Source organism: Lytechinus pictus, chromosome 12, assembly GCF_037042905.1.
Source record: "Lytechinus pictus isolate F3 Inbred chromosome 12, Lp3.0, whole genome shotgun sequence".
NCBI lineage: Eukaryota > Metazoa > Echinodermata > Echinoidea > Temnopleuroida > Toxopneustidae > Lytechinus > Lytechinus pictus.
The window spans coordinates 19,344,301-19,362,040 of NC_087256.1; the positions used below are offsets into that span (position 1 = coordinate 19,344,301).

Here is a 17,740-nt window from a genome sequence, read left to right on the forward strand (position 1 = left end):
TCAATGTTTACGGACAACGCTGCCGTTGGAGAAGCAGGGCCCATTTCTCGCTTCTGCTGCAGGCAAGACAGAAACAGAGTATCATATACCTTTGTGGAAATTAAATTTCATTTCATTTAGTTGTTTCTGCAACACTTTCATAAACACATTGATAAAGAAAATACAATAATAATATACGTATAACTGACAAGCAAAACATTGAACATAAATTGCATTTTCTATTAATATATATCGATTAAGGTTGCAGGGGTTGCCACTATAAGCAAAGCTTGACTGCGTGGCAACGTAGTGAGATATACATGCAATAGACTTATTCTTTCGATGAAATATGTACAAAAAATAAAATCAAAGATCATTCTGTCCTGATTATTCAGTTTTCGCTAAACACGTGAAAAGAAATGCATCATTGTTTTGTAATGTTTCACCGACAGTGCATTTTTCTAGGCAAGCATTTTTTTTAACGCATAAATTGCACCTGCCTATATTTTAAAAAATAAACAGGAACGCCCCTAGCAGTCGCAGCCACCTCAGTGCATACCACAATTCAATACAGAAGGAGCAACTTTGTGACTTTGATATATCATACATTTTCTCTTTTTCATTTATTCTCTAAATGAATAAATGAATAGTGAAATGGCGTTAAAAACATTGAAATCTAATTTCATATTCATATAAAAACATGTATGCAGCATAATTTTTTACAGACATATACTTTATAAGACAAGGAAATACATATCATAATATGCCTACTTATTTAACTATGACAAATTCTCAATTTTTTAGTCTAAGTTTTTATCCCGAATTGATGTTTGTCCTTGAATGAATTACCTGAAATTTATACTCACATTATAATGGCTGATGCTTGATATTCGTAACAGGCTTCATGAAATATGAAGAAAAAAAAATATTCCCATGAATAATATTTTTCATAATCAGATAAAAATAATTTGTTTGATTATAAAACCCCAAAATTGTTCTGAAATAACCTTTAACCTTGACTTGGAAACATGTTATTCATTTCATATAATTTTTAATATCTAATAGAAACCTCTCACACATTTATTCAATCTTATTAAATACTTTCAAAATATTGTACAAATTCGTTGTCAAAAATTATTGTACAAGATTGTTGTCAAAATTGATTCTTAAAGTGCAAAATTTCTTGCGCTGTTGCTCCACTCTCGCAATCAACATTACAAGAAATTTGCCTTTATACATGTATGTCTATGCTTTTGCTTTTAGGGACTTATGCCTTCTTATATAAAGATAACTTGTATATCTTTCTTTATGACAAATTGATTTTGTATTAATTCATATTTGCAAAAATAGAGAAATATGTGAAAAGGAAGAAAATTAAAGTTTATATGAAATTAATTTATATGAAATGACACAAATTCCTTCATTGGCTTTACTGAAAAATCATATCTACTTTTACACGAGTCCATTTTTTGTGATTCCGATGACTTTTAAATATGATTATTTAATTTTGATTATAAACCAATTGAAACATCCTTTCAATAAACTGACGGGGGGGGGGGGGGAGTCATTATCCTTGCTTCTTCCTGGAGGCAGGAGATTTATTTGTCTGTCCCATACTATAATCAGTTACTGATAGCACTGATCAAATCAATGCCAGTAATAAAACATTTAGGAAAGCATTTTGCCCATTTCCTCACAATGTTATCCATGTTTTTATATAGGATGCTTCACATACTAATTAAGATAACAATCTCAAAAACATTTCTAATGTGAATTGAATTTTGTCCAGGAATTTGAAAACTGTATTATCTCTGAATATAATTTATTTTAAAAAAATCTTTTCACTTTCATTTGTATTATAATTTGCTATTTCCTTGGTTTTGGAAATTATATAATATTGCAGTCTGGCTCTTTGATGACCTATAACTCATTTCAATATTCCCTATAATTATGGTCCCATCTTGTGTCATTCTTATCTCTCCTCTATAACAAGTGATTAAAAGAGTTCTTGATTAAAAATAAGAACTGTTTTCTCACTTACTCATTCTAATATTTTTCATTCTTTTTTAGAAGTTTCATTTTGTTATGTTTTTCCCCCTCTAATATGCACATTCCTTCTAATGTCTGGAGCAACTGAAGGTTCACTCGCTCACAGCAAGCTTAAGTCTACATGTATCCTATACCCTCCTAGAAAGACACCATTCAGTCTACCAACTACTGAGAATTTGCTCGCTTGCTCTGCTCGCTCGTACATTGAAATAAACGGTCAACCCAAATGCCAATCAGTAGTTTATAATATGACAATAAAATTATTGCAACAGCCATGGAAAAGAAAAAAAAAGTGAGATGGTAGCATTGTGTGTATTATACAGTGCGTCCCACAAAAAACGAAACCAAAGTTTAGCGATGATTTATCATAACTTCATCATTACAATAGACAAATGACCTACCAATGTAAAGCTTAGAATCTCCTCTTTCATCTGATATTACTTAGATTATTCCTCATTCATGCATGAGTGAGCAAAAACAATTAGAAGAAAGGATACCAAAAACTCATTTGGCGGGGGGTATCTGAATTTCAAAAAGAAAATCACCTGCCTAAAAAGTTCAATATCTGCTCTTTTATGTGATACCTTAATCACAGAAAATGGTCAAGAAGTAAAAAAGTTATGTTCCCTCGAAACAATGCTTGTATTTCCATAATTTCATTACATAAACATATTTTCACCGGTTACCCACAGAAGCTATTGCACGCTTAACAAAAGACTTAATGCATGGCTGATAGTCAACAAAACGGAGTGTCGAGTGAGTTTGAACGCTAGCTTGTAAAACCTCTTCATTTTATGAAATTATTGAAATTCAAGCCTTATTTCAAATAACCTGAACTTTGTTATTTCTTGACCATTTTCTGTAATTGAGATATCAAATTAAAGAACAGATATTGAACTTTTTTAAAATGTTTTTTTCTTTTTGAAAGCCACATACAGCCCACCAAGTGACTTGTTCATATCCTTTCTTCAAATTGTTTTTGCTCACTCATGCGTGAATGAGAGATAATCTAAGTAATATCAGATGAAAGAGGAGATTCTAAGCTTTACAATGGTAGGTCATCTGTCTATTGTATTTGTGATTAAGTTATGATAAATCATCAATAAATCTCGGTTTCGTTTTTTGTGGGACGCACTGTATACCCCCGTACATACATGTGGTACATGTACATTACCCCACTACTTGGACCGGACTTACATTAGTTACAACACTGCATATCATATTACGAATTACGAATAATTATTCTACATATTAAACCTTGCTGTTCTCATGAAAATCACAATCTTCTGTAAACTAAAACCATCATTCAGTTTACTTCAGTAAATACAGATCTCCTCCATATAATTTTTTGTACATAAAAATCTCTCTCTAACAAGCTCTTTTTAAAAGATGTAATCATGCTATTATACCAAATAAAAAGGTTTGATTCATGATTTTTCTGGTCCCAGAACCAACATTGGCTATACTGAACCATGCAAGGATCATATTACTAAGTATGAACATAATTGATGCAGGAATAAAGAAATGAGAGCAAGTTGGACAAAAACTTTAACATTTTTTAAAAGACCAACTGGAAAAGTGATCACTAGATCTCTGCTGAACTTTTTTCATGCGAGGCAAAAATCTATCAAAATCAATCAATTAGCGTACGTGCACAGGCCTGATCGTTGGTCGTACAGCGAATGATTCATACCTAGATTTTTAGACTATGTAGTACCAAACATTGTCCATATATTTTTCTAACATACATGTCTATAAGGGTTCATAATGCAAATTGCAAGAGTTAGATATAAAAATAAATAATATAAAAAGACCTGTCATTTGTTATTGTCCTACAGCTTACTTATCCCGAGCAGCCAAAATGGTTTCCTTTAATCTCTTTTCCAGATCTCTGTCACTGATATGTGCACTTTCATAGATACTAAGATTCAGAGGAAGACATTCTTCCTCGCAGCATCGAATTACTATCAATGGACACTTCCTTCCATCCACCCGCAATTGATGAGCCATCCCAATCACCATTTTGCAGTTGACATCATCCTTCTGACAATCCTCCTTTGTAATAATGATAACCACACAACGACAGTTCTTCACAGCATTCTCCATGCTGGTTAATTTTGGATCGCCAAGCTTGGCGTCTGCATCGGTCCTCAATGTAAATTTATTTGTGAGAATGATTTCTTTGACCCTTTGAACGTGTTCTGTCTCTTGACTGAAAATCAGGTAGACGTCATACAGATCAACCGCTGGCTTTTGGTGAGTTGCACAAGATGTTGCACAGTAACTGTTGCTCGATTGCTTGTGTTGAGCCCTCCGTGTTGACCCACGGCCGGCTCGACTTGAACATTCTATTCCCAGTGAAAAAGTACCCGTTCCAGAATCTAAAGAGAGTGATTAGTAGATTTTTTTTAATTTAATTTTTTTTCCCACGTTCACTGTTCAGGGATAATACAGTCATGATGTTGCATGCATGTTCTAATTCCAGGGCCCCGTCTTACAAAGAGTTACGATTGATCCAATCAATCGCAACTATGGATGGCCAGCAACGTCAACATGTATTCATTGTTTTCTTGAAAATTCACTGGACTTCTCTTTGATTACAAAGGGCACTGTGCAAATTTCCTATAGAAAAAAATTATGACACTGATGGATTTCCATAGAGTTAAGATTGATAAGATCAATCGTAACTCTTTGTAAGACAGGGCCCAGGTCATTTTTCTTCACCTGTAAGAGGGTTTGGCACTAATTAAAAAAAAAATCAGTTTTTGGCTCGATATATCTGATGTACCATTTCTGAATAATTCTTTTTGTTAAATCTGATCTTTTCTACGTCATATCAAAACTTTTTCCGGATCATTTTTACCCGGAACAAGGTGTGTACGTGTGACACCAACATACTGTGTTTCGGGTCAATTCGACCCTGGTATTTTTCGCTCATGAAGACATTCCAATGCATTCTACGGTATGTGGCTATAGGTGTAATATCTGGAAAATATTTTCCTTTTAAATCCAAAGTTATTTAGGCAAATGAAACATGAAGAATGCTTAATATCATAATCTTTCTAACCATCAAAGAAATGTTACTTTAAATGTACTAACTAGCACCGAATGCAACATATTCTTAGGTTGGTACCCATGGTAAGATGGTGGCTACGGCATGGTCACTATGATTTACAATGTACCGTGTGACTAGTAGTTCAACCCGTATGCAAATAAGTTATAAGCAAGTTACATGAGATACCCAGGTTTAGTTGGAACTACCAGCTATAGTATTGCCCAACAGTTGGTTGCTTTAAGAATTGGGAAATAATTTGACATTTTAACCAACTGTTCGGAAATTGTAAAGTCAGTATGGGCAACCATCAGTCCAAATTGATTACAAAACAAATTTTAACCAATAGTTGTATGGGCAGTGTGTTAACGATTGTTCGTTTAAAATTGCACATTTATTCACCCAACTACTTTAAACAATAGAGTCAAAGCTGGGGGGATTTGAGGGGAGATGTCTGCGCAGTATTTTAAATATAAGATTGCCACAAATAATAACAAACAAGTTTTAAAAAATTAAAAGGTATTGTAGGGTTGAAAATAATACAAGTCTTAAGGGGAAATAAATGTTTAACTGAAGATGGGAATAACACAAGCTCAATCACACATCAAATGGAACAGCAAACAGAGAAGAGAAGATGGAACTTAACTATTATATGAAGACACATGAACAAAATAATAAACTTAACTCGATGAAGTCTGGTCATGCACTGCTATATTTCCTGAGCTTCCTTGCCTCAGTAAAACTCATGACATTACAAAATTAGCATACATATATATATTTAAATTACACAAAATCAACCAATGAAAATAAAGAGAATGGAGAAGCCAACTGAAAGTGGAAAAATCTAATTCATAAAAATAACCAAGAGATGAATAAGATGTTGGGATGATTACATAATAAGAATGTTGAACAAAAGAATGAGATGTAGGAATGTAATGAATAGGAAAGGAATGACAGGAGAAGCAGGTTGAAAGTCAAATGTAAATGGATGACAACTGAAGCATGAAGAATTTAAACAAAGCTGAACTCAATACCAAAGCTTGAACTATAACTAACTAAACTATTAAAGGAAACCAAATGTCAAAATAACAGTCCTACATAAACATCCTTCTTTCAAAAAATTGTCCTCAATTTTTAAAATACATAAAAAATATTCCTAGCAGACACATTCAATGATTTGGACACATTAAAAGATTAAAACTATCAAACTGTAACAAAAAATTATCAAGTTGGAAAATAAATTACTGAGTAATACAAATAAAAAAGACTTATTTTGTATAATTTGTAAAATTACAATCAGATGAAACTTCTATAGTTTAACAAGTGGAACGCCTCTGGCAGTCTCGCCTGCATTACGCAATTTAATATAGCAGCAGTGCTAACTTTGAAAACTACTATAAAATAATCATTCACAAAAACACCATTCATATAATGACATAATACCACGTTCATTGACCATAGATGACATTTGAACGGTGACTTAAGACTTGTCAAATACACCCATGTCCACATTTCATTCACTCTATCCATAAACTTTCAAAGTTATGATGGCAATTCAACAATTACCCCAACATGGCCTAAGTTTATTGACCTTAACTGACCTTTGACCTTGGTTTTGTGACCTGAAACTCACAGGGGATGTTTAGTGATACTTGATTACTCTTATATCCCAAGTTTTATGAAATAGATCCGTAAACTTCAGAGTTAGGATGGTAATTCAACAAATACCCCCAACACGGCCAAAGTTCAAAGTGGGAATGTAATGAATAGGAAAGGAATGACAGGAGAAGCAGGTTGAAAGTCAAATGTAAATGGATGACAACTGAAGCATGAAGAATTTAAACAAAGCTGAACTAAATACAAAAGCTTGAACTATAACTAACTAAACTATTAAAGGAAACCAAATGTCAATGACAAACATAATATAAATAACTAAAAGAAGGTGGAGATGGATGGGACACATAGTGCACATGGACAGTACTAGACATACAAAGAAATCCCTACACTGGACACCACACGGGCAAAGAAAGAGGGGCAGACCAAAAGGGACATGGAGGAGAACCATAGAACAAGAAATGAAACCAATAAATCAAACTTGGAATGGGCTGGGGATACTCGCCCAAAACAGAAGAAACTGGCGTTCAGCTGAAGAGGCCTTATGTACTGTCAAGTGCGAAGAGGATTAAATCAGTATTTTTAGAATGTTCCTTTTAGCAATTTGAATAAATTTGACAGCATGCCCATGGTAAACCCCAGGATATTGACAATATATGTTACAAAATAAGGAAACATTTGTCATTTCTCTGTATGCGCTTATGTACTATTTTATTGATTTCTTGGAGGCGCTAGTAAAAGCATTAAGGCGTACCTGAATCCATAGATCCTTTCATCATTGATCCTTTCAACTGATCTGTTTGGGTAATCATTTTAATTGCTGTATCCTCCAACTGACCATTGGTTTCCTTAGCATTAGTTGTATCACGAAGGACATCTGAAGATGGGTATTCTAGTCTGCAAGGAATTAAAATATACAATCATCAGCAATGAAATGATTAATTCATGAATTATGCAGGCCAATGCTGAACAATGCATTCAGTGTCATTCCAAAATTGTAGATCTTCAAAAAAAAATTAGCATGACAAATTTCGGAGACGATAGTGAACTAATTATATCATAAACTGTGCACAACTTTGTGTATCCAGGCGTGCCATTTCACGGCAAGTTCACGACTAGTTCAATACATACTAGTTCACGCCAAAAATAGTCAAGAATAGATTACACATAATTCCTGCATGATACTTGCATGATTTTTGGTTCCCGCACTGGCATGACTCTGCGTCAATGGTTCATGATCCGGCTGTGACTAGTTCATGCCATACTCACAAAAGGTTTATGCATGGGCACGACATGATCATGCAGTATTTAAGACAAGTTGACAGATTCTCAGGTCACTCCATTATCATGAATTGGGGCATAAAATCAAACTATGTGATGATTTAGGAATAGCTGTTCGATATAGCCCAACAGCATAGAAAAAACATGAGGGTGACGGGCGATTTCGCCCATATGACAGCCTAAATCGCCCCTAAAATGCATGCTTCTGGGGCTTGGGGTGACCATTATAGAGTCAACCAAGATCTGTTGCAAACAATATTCAGAACTATTGAAAATATAAATATTCTAACTATGGCAGAATAATATAATTTCCTTTTACTGCATAATTGCCCCTAAAAAGTAGCTATTAAAATGAAAGAAATAACCCCAAATTATGCAATTGCCAACTAAAACACTATTAGATATTCAGGGATACATGGTTGCTCTTATGTCCAAGTTTCATTAACTATATCCATAAACTTTAAAAGCTAAGATAGCAATTCCACAAATACCCCTAACTACCAAAGTTTGTTGACCCTAAATGACCTTTGACCTTGGTCATGTGACCTGAATCTTGCACAAGATGTTCAGGGATGCTTGATTGCTCTTATGTCCAAGTTTCATGAACTTAAAACCATAAAATCATTTATAAGTTATGATGATGATTCCACAAATACCCCCAACATGGACAAAGTTTGTTAACCCTAAGTTACCTTTGACCGTGGTCATGTGACCTGAAACTCAGGCAGGATCTTCAGTAATACTTGATTACCCTTTATATGTCCTAGTTTCATGAACTAGGTGTGATGACATTTCAAAAACTTAACCTTATTTCAATATTGACAATGCCGCCGCCGTTGGAAAAGCAGCGCCTATAGTCTATAGGCGAGACAAAAATCATTTCCTACCCTGTAGCCAAACTACACATGCGTATGCCTCTTAGGCGAACAATTCTGATACTTGCATGAATTATGTGTAACCTATTCGTGAGCTATTTGTGAACTAGTCGTAAACTAGATATGAACTAGTCAAAACAGTTGTGAACTGGTCGCGAATTGCGTCCCACTCTTGCCATGGCAAGGATGTGCACAGATTACGAATTGTTCACAATTATCCATGAAATTTGTCATTCAAAAATTATTTAAGTTTGGGACAACACTTCAAGCACTGGATTCAAGCAAGACGTGGCACATTTCGATGCGCAAGCGAATCACTTATTGGGTCCCCAGATCATGCAAGTGTCGTATCAGCATATACCACATGGCAATTTACAAATCATCATGGAATCAACTTTCATGCCCCAAATGAATGATATGATAATTTGTGAAACTATATAATTATTCGCAAATGAGCAACTGAGTGAACATTATGTGAATACGACGTGAACAACGTCGCTATGTCACAAACCATTCGTGCCCCATTATGATCACAAATTAGCATGATCGAACCATGCCATTGCGGAAACCATATTGTGCAAGTGCATACATATCAGGGAATAATTTTGCTTTACAAATTTGAATAGCATTTTTGGTCATAAGAGAAAAGCTTTCAACTAAGTAATGTACAGTCCTATGTAAAAACATGCTACACAAGACTTTATGCATAGCAGTCTTAAAAAAATGTGGGGCAAATTGCAATGAGATACCAGGAAAATTATTCTCTGCATATTCTGTTTGACGATTTAATGGTGTCTGAAATATCCTGTTATTATGTCATTTACAAAAAAAAAATTCTCCTTGTGGTTCCAGCTTTCATAAAGTTTTATTTGATGCTTAAAATGTTTCTTTTCAGAACTGACAAAATGTTAAACTCGCACCCGCAGTCTTATTTGACTTAATGAGATATCCTCTTCATGAACTCTTAAGATTTTCAAATATCCCTTAGTCAGTACATCAAAAATAGCTTGTACTGGTGCTCATATTGCCATCTTGTTCATGATTACAAAAAAGCAAGAAATGCTTCAAATTCTAAATTTTCAGGTCTTAATACATGAAATATAAAACTTTCAACTAGCACTTGCATTATTTATTTAGGCCTTACGAGATACCTTATATCTTGTTTGTAAGAATAAATCAAAAATATTATGGAACTTCAGTCTTTAGGTTTACCCCAAATCAAGCTCTCGAGCAGCTGATCGGGGTAAATTTTGATGAAGATATTTTTCCGCCCCCAACACTATATCTAGGCAAAAGCTGGATCCGCGCCCCTGTAAATCGTCATCATAACAAATTAAATGTAAGATTTAAAAAAAAAAAAAAAAGAAGACTTACCTCTGCCTGGGTCTCTTTTTAAAATCATTCTCATTTTCATTGATAGATCGTCTCTTCTGTTTCCGCACAGTCACTCCTGTGACATTGGAAGAACTTGCTTGCCTATTCATTTTCGAACTGCTTTGAATGTAGATAATGATTTGAAAATAACGATACAAAAGCATGATTACTAAATGACTTTGTGAAGACTGTGAAGATTAAAGTGGTAATAATTATAATACAACTCGTTGTTTAAGAAGTAGTATACTTCCCTTTCCCGCGGACTTGTGAATTCTTAAGAAGTTAGTTCTGTGAATATTAGGTTAAATAAACACAAAGGTAAGCGATTAATCGTACGCTTGGTTCTCACATTTATAGTCGATGCAATCAATCATGAAAAATGTTCTATGATTGCCATGTTTTGTGTTACGGGCACCTAGAGAGTTAATGGTAGTACTCATGGACAGCGGAGTGGAGTTGAAAGTGGGGGAGGGGGCGCGACAGGGAAAATGGCACTTCTTCTTTTGAAAAGTGCACGATCTTTAAAAAAAAAAAAGAAAAAAAAAAGTACCCCACTCTAAATAAATTCATAATGCATTTTCGTGGGGGAGGGGGAGCAAAGCCAATAATATACACGGGGGCTCGAAGTGAATTTGCCCCCCCCCCTGAAATGCTTAAAAGAGCCCTGGAAAACTAGAGCCCCTAAAATTCCCATAGGGTCTAACATAAAGTTTAATACAATATAGGAAATTTGGGGCTGATGAGATCAAAAGTAGCCCTGGAAAAAATTTCCTGAACGAGGCACATTGCAGAAGAGGATTTCGCTATATGGAAAAAAAGACTAAAGGGGGCAATAACCACATTTTGAAAGGGATTGATTATTCAATTGAAAGATGGACTCACAGAAGGAATAAGGAAAATGGGTACGAATCAAGCATGAAAATAGCGGTTTTAAGAAAGGCAACTTAATGATACGAGAAAGTCTGCTTATAAGAAGGCAAAGGGGTACCTGTTAACACATAAAACAGGTCCTTCTAAGATGAAAGGGGCACTGAGCATGTTTGTAAAGAGGCACTTTTTTCTTGGGTAAACCGTAAAAGGGCACTTTTTAGTGCTTCAAAAATTGGGGGGGGGGGGTGCCCCCTGCCCCAAGGATCGCGGCCCCTGGTGGTATCAGGAAGTTGGGAAGTATCCCCCTTATGTACATCGGTTCATCAACATTTATGTCCGACAAGTTGTCAGATCTGACAACTCTCCCCGATTCTGATTGGCTGAGAGGTACTGTTGCTATATGGTAATTGTCGGATAAAACAGGACTTGTCGGATAAAATCATTTCATGAAACGCTCCCCAGGTGGTACTGTGTTTCTTTAAATGAAGAAAAGATAATACAATATGGTGATTTTTGGTTTATGGACTGAACTACGGGGAAGGAAAAACAAATAATTGCAGAAGTAGGTCATGCAAACATGACATAACCAAACCAATATCTATTTAAACCAAAATGGTCAATTGCTTTCATCTACAACTACAATCAAATCATTATTGTATTTCCCCCAGGTAAGTTATCGTAACAATATTGAAATCACAATATATTGATAAGCATGCATGATCATGACAAAAAGCAAAATAGAATAGTTGGTTCTCATCTAACGATTTTAAAAAAGCCATGCAAACTATTCGCCCTAATTGTTTTTACCGAGAAAGTATCATCTGCTTGATCTCATCATCCTTTGCATAGTCGATTGGTCGCTTTCCTCCTAAATCCTTGACATCTATTTTAGCTCCACACCGGAGAAGATAGAACACCAAGGCCTTCTGCGGAGATAACCCACCTTCGCAATACTCATCGGGTATCTGAAACAAACAAAATTGCTTTATATTCCTACAAATTTACTCACATGAGTTGTAAATAATTTTTAATTGACACTGGTCAAGTTATATTAATTTCAAAGTCAGTGTCACTGACTGTAATATAAATACAATTTTAAGGTGCATGGGTGGACCCAATCTTTAAGAGTTGCGATTGGTTAAAAAAGTTAATATTCTTATTATGCAATTAAGAGTTAAGGATTAATAAGGGCGATTGAAATTTTAGATTGAGTTGAATCTTTACAAGTAAATTTTTTTTAGACGCGGGCCCAGTCCTTCAATACATCTTTGAACAGACAGTGGAAGAAAAACGCAGGCATATTACTATCTATCATACTAATTCCTTTTCAAGCAAATTATTTCCTTACTTCACAATCGATATGAACACGGAACAACATAATGGAACAACAGGGAGTGTTCACAACCGCTTTGCAGACGCCTTCTGGAACACAGAGAATCTATAGTAAAAAGCACTTCATGAGTCGATCATGACAGAGCAGTCTTTGTCGAAAATCGGTGAATAAGTGAATAAAAAAAGCAGTGTCGGTGAACATGTGAATAAAAAAAGCAGTGTCGTCCTTGACTCTGGACAAATGACATAATTGCAATTCTTTGTTCGGTCCAAATCTTAGGACGATCTGCTGTCCCGGTCCATCAACTTTTGACAAAATCCTCTCAGCTGTCCATTGTGATTTGACTTTCATTTTCAATGGATTTTACGTTGCAGAATCTTCCCTGCTGCAATTGTGAAAATTCCCTAATGGCCCAGTAATTTATACACATGCATTACCTTTCTCAGTACGTTTGGAATCGTAACCATCTCAACCGCCCTGTTAATGTAGCACAATTTAATCGCTTTGTGAAGACATGTCTGACCATCAGAGGACTGAACATTGAGATCACATCCGTGAGAAACTAACTTGACTAGGAGGGACACATCACCTTCTTGTATAGCAAGATGGAGAATTGGTTGATCGATCTATAAAATGAATGAAGAAAAAATAATGTGTAGGCCTACACTAAGACATTTTAATTACCAAATTGGGCCGAAGCCAACACCGACCTCGTTATTGCAGATCAGATGTAAAACTTCTAATTTACCAAATTAGCTAACCAGTCCATCTGAATAGTTTTCATACATGTGGTTCTGGTTCCATTTAAGGACGTTCCACAGTTAAAGTGAAATCCATGTCATTTTCACCAAACTTTGCACATAGATACTTTAGAACCTTAGTATTCGAAATATGCAAAAATTAACATAGGTCCATGTGCTTGATTTTTTGCTATAGAGCTTCAATGTTCACCCAAATTGATGTTCTTAAGAATTGCGCATTCAAAAGAATTTAGCATTTTTAGACCGCCCAAGATTACTACAATGAGTTTAAACCTCTATTACTCAGTCAAAATAAATGAAAAGGTCATCAAATTTCGCAAGAGATTTAATAATTGTATCGTTAGAATGGAGAATCTATTTATAATGCTATTTGTTTGCAATTTTAAGTTTAACAGCACTGTCAGTTCTTAAAAATGGCGTAAAAGATAACAAAATCCCAATCCAAAAAATGTAAAATTTCAGTAACAAACTACAAACGTACAATAAATGCTGCACTTTATTCAAAATCCATGTCATTTTCACCAAAATTTGCAGAGTTGCAAAGGAAGGTATACCTAAGAGGTACAAACGTTAAAAAATAGGGGTTCATGTGCTTGTTTTTAAACTATCAGCATTTTTATTAGAGCAAATGTGCTTTTTAAAACACCAAAAATGCGCCGAATGCTTAGTATTTATGTGAAGAAAAAATCAAAACAACTCTACCATTTATTCAAACTCGGGGTAATATTCGTGATTCTTGGCAGCACTGCAGAGTGAAGTATTTTAAAATTGTAGAGAATATTTTTTCGGATGAGAAAAATCAGCTCATACCCACAGCTAATTAATCACCTGTTCATCCATTGTGACGTCAGCGCGCAGAGTGTAAACTATGCGCAGATCATAATGCGCACAAACATAACTGTGGAAGTAGTGGAACATCCTTAACTTACTATTAATTTTAATTTAGCATGGATGAACTGAAATTTTATTTTTATCACATTTACATTTCTACATGACAATACTCAGTGGTGGACCGTGACCCGGAGGAGACAATGATTGGAGGGGCACTGTATTTTTTGTGAACAATGCTGTGCCGGCCCTCCAATGCTTTGTCTTCTCCGGGTCACGGTCCGCCACCGACAATACTAATACTACCTCTACCACTGCTGTAGCCGACTTCTACAACTAGTACTGCTCTCTACTACTACTACTACTACGACTACTACTGGTACCATTACTACTTCTACTTGTACCAACAGCAACAACTTCCCCTTACTAACTAGTATTACCACCCTTAGGACTACTACTAAATAAGAATAGTGATAACATGATGATGACAATGTTGTTAATGATAGATATTGTAGTCGAGATGGAGTTGCAATATTAAAAAATAACAAAGAAATAAAAATATTAATGACCCTAATGATAAAAAACAATGTTGATGGTGGCAACAATGATATTGATATTCATCACGAAAAATAAAATAAATGAAATTGAATATGTACCTTGGCATTCTTAGAATCCCAGTCTTCAATGAGTAGATCTATTATGTCTTTGTGTTTGAGGGCTAAGGCCTGGCTTAAAGGTGTCTGACCACGAATGTTTTTTATATTGATGTGTGCTCCTTTTGAGAGTAGGAACTTGACAACTTCAATGGTGCCAAGCTGGACAGCAATATGTAACGGAGTAAAACCGTCAATACATTTCAAATTTACTTCCGCTCCTTGACTAACAAGATACTTGGTGATATCGAGACATGCCTCATCTTGAGAAGATATGTGCAAAGCTGTACGACCATCCTTTCGGCATTGATTTACATCAGCTCTTTGAGAGATTAGATATTTTATGACATAAAGGTGGCCTGTGGTAACAGCATGGTGCAAGGCAGAATATCCATATTTATTTTCCTCATGGAGTCTCGCTCCTTGATCAATCAGATGTTTGGTGACATCAAGATGACCATTCTTAGCAGCTATGTGCAATGCAGTCCAACCATCAATATCTCCCTTATTCACTTCGGCTCCTTTACTGACCAGAAACTTGGTTACTTTATAATGTCCATTCTTAGCAGCATAGTGCAATGAAGTCAAACCGTTATTATCCCCCTTATGTACATCAGCTCCTTTACTGATCAGAAACTTGGTGACATTAATATGACCATTCTCAGCAGCATAGTGCAATGTAGTCACACCATTATTATCCACCTTCAAGTGTACATCAGCTCCTTTACTGATCAGAAACTTGGCGACTTTAAAATGACCATAAATAGCAGCGTAGTGCAATGCAGTCGAACCATTATCATCCCCCTTATCTAGATCGGCTCCTTTGCAGAACAGAAACTTGGTGACTTTAAGATGACCATACTTAGCAGCATAGTGCAATGCAGTCAAACCATTATTATCTCCCTTGTGTACATCGGCTTCTTTACTGACCAGAAACTCGATGACCTTAAGATGAACAACAGCATAGTGCAAAGCAGTCAAACCACTATCATCTCCCTTATGTACATCTAGGCCTCCTTTACAGACCAGAAACTTGGTGATTTTATGATGACCATTCTTAGCAGCATGGTGCAATGCAGTCAAACCACTATCATCTCCCTTATGTACATCTAGATCGAGGCCTCCTTTACTGACCAAAAACTTGGTGACTTCAAGATGACCATTCTTAGCAGCATAGTGCAATGGCGTCAAACCATTAATATCATCTCCCTTGTGTACATTGGCTTCTTCACTGACCAGAAACTTGGTTACTTTATAATGACCATTCTCAGCAGCATAGTGCAATGCAGTCACACCATTATCATCTCCCTTGTGTACATTGGCTTCTTCACTGACCAGAAACTTGGTGACTTCCATATGACCATTCTTAGCAGCATTGTGCAATGCAGTCAAACCGTTATTATTCCCCTTATGTACATCAGCTCCTTTACTGACCAGAAACTTGGTGACTTCTAGATGACCCTCTTGAGAGGACGAGTGCAAAGCAGTGCTACCATCTTTTCTTGTTTGATTTACGTCATCAGCTCCATGGCCATGATGGCAGATTAATTGTTTTACGATATCAATACGGCCTTTTCTAGCAGCATGATGTAATGGAGTCCAACCTTTATTATCGACCTTATTCACATCAGCTCCTGTAGTAGGCCTAGTAAGAAGATTTTTAGTGACATGACCAGTACTCAACGATGACGATATGCGACCAACATCAGCAGCCATCACCGCTGCCCTCGTTGACGTGTCGTTGTCTGAGTTGTGTGATGATCGAATTCAGTGTAGGCCTAGATCTTTTACTTTTAGCTGTTTAGAATCTAATTCTAAAAATAAAGTAAATGCACTTTTCCATTTTGGTCTGATTCACTCAGACCTGTCCTATGTTTGAACCTTGTTTGCTGTAGGATGGGGGATCGGGTGTCCGGACACTTTATATTTTTGAAGCCTTCTTTTTTGTCTTTGGATTACACTAAAAATACGAAATCAATAGTTGTAATCATCTTCTATTTTGTTCTCTATAATATTTCCTGACATTTCGTACTAAAAATTGATAAAACTTCCCTTGTAAATTTTTCCAAATGACTTTCTAAAATTGATCGTCCGGACACACAACCTGTCCGGACACACAACAACTGGGTATACTACGAGTACGACTACGTAACGTTATAGCCAGAGGTTGGATGGTACATGTAGGCCTACACGTTTGACAATGACATCGCAATGCAGCATGATTAACACTTGCAGTAAACATAATTATGTTCCGATACGCCGTACAGGTATATCTAGCTAGTACATACTAGTAGCTAGCTGTGCACGGCCTAGACCAAAAGCTTCAGTCTCTGTATTTTGGTTGTTCCGCTGAACTACGTTGGCTCCAAATGGGGATTACAGTAAAATGTCAGAAATTGTTGAATAAATCCCCAGAAACGACGGTTATTCCTGTCTATGCACGGCCATGCCAATGGTAGACCACACAGTGTCAGTGCCAGTGCACACTCTGTCCGCTGGCCTAGATAGCTAGCTCATAATCATATGACTGAGTTAATTGTCCCGCCATCAAGAGCTTTAACCGTTAAAAACAATGCAAAGGTCACGCCTAGCTGCAATACAATAGTCTACAAATGTAGACCCACATAGTGTATCACTTCTGTATAACCTGCTGTGCAAATATCTACTGGTAGGCACTTTTGATGACAAAGTACAGCGAGGGGCGATGAAATGTCCAGCTCTACGTCACTATCAATCCGACGGTTCGCCGATGAATATTCATTAGATCGTGGTCTTGTGCATGTACGTGTGTGTACAATACCGAGTGTAAAAAACCAGAGAGTTTTCAAATGTTGTGTGTGTATAAAACAACGTAGGAGTTTATAGTGTAGAAAAGAAAAGTGTTTGATGAAGTTTTTACAAAAGAGGAAATAATACAAATATATATGGAGGACAATGTAAGATGAGGTGAGGAAAGTGTACGGTGAGGTTTTTTCAAAAGAGGAGATATATCAATTCAATTCAATTCATTTATTCTTTTCCATTAAAAAACAACAAAATATGTACATTTGAAATACACATGTATATACAAA

At 35.9% G+C, this 17,740-nt stretch overlaps 1 protein-coding gene across 3 annotated transcripts; it reads right to left on the reverse strand.

The window, feature by feature from the left end:
• Positions 1-2,047: 2,047 nt before the first annotated feature.
• Positions 2,048-17,336, reverse strand: LOC129273654 (putative ankyrin repeat protein RF_0381). Of its 3 annotated transcripts, XM_064107550.1 has the most exons (8): positions 17,112-17,336; positions 16,806-16,978; positions 14,673-16,558; positions 12,865-13,053; positions 11,902-12,059; positions 10,225-10,341; positions 7,449-7,591; positions 2,048-4,409 (listed from the first exon to the last, which is right to left on the reverse strand). In XM_064107550.1, exons 3-8 carry the CDS (start codon positions 16,383-16,385, stop codon positions 3,868-3,870), a joined length of 2,862 nt encoding a protein of 953 aa, XP_063963620.1. In that variant the 5' UTR covers positions 16,386-16,558; positions 16,806-16,978; positions 17,112-17,336; the 3' UTR covers positions 2,048-3,867. The 3 variants fall into 3 exon arrangements, with proteins under 3 accessions (XP_063963620.1, XP_054766697.2, XP_054766696.2); XM_054910722.2 differs by having other exon boundaries at positions 14,673-17,333; XM_054910721.2 differs by having other exon boundaries at positions 2,952-4,409; positions 10,225-10,344; positions 14,673-17,159.
• Positions 17,337-17,740: the final 404 nt, after the last annotated feature.

Bases quoted from the DNA above. Each gene is read 5' to 3' on its own strand.
- LOC129273654 (XM_054910721.2), bottom strand. From the start codon at position 16,385: ATGGCTGCTGATGTTGGTCGCATATCGTCATCGTTGAGTACTGGTCAT. The intron at 12,060-12,864 runs GTAATGCATGTG...TGTTTGTTTCAG, and splicing joins TTCCAAACGTACTGAGAAAG to ATACCCGATGAGTATTGCGA. The intron at 10,345-11,901 runs GTAAAAACAATT...CTACATTCAAAG, and splicing joins AAGCAGATGATACTTTCTCG to CAGTTCGAAAATGAATAGGC.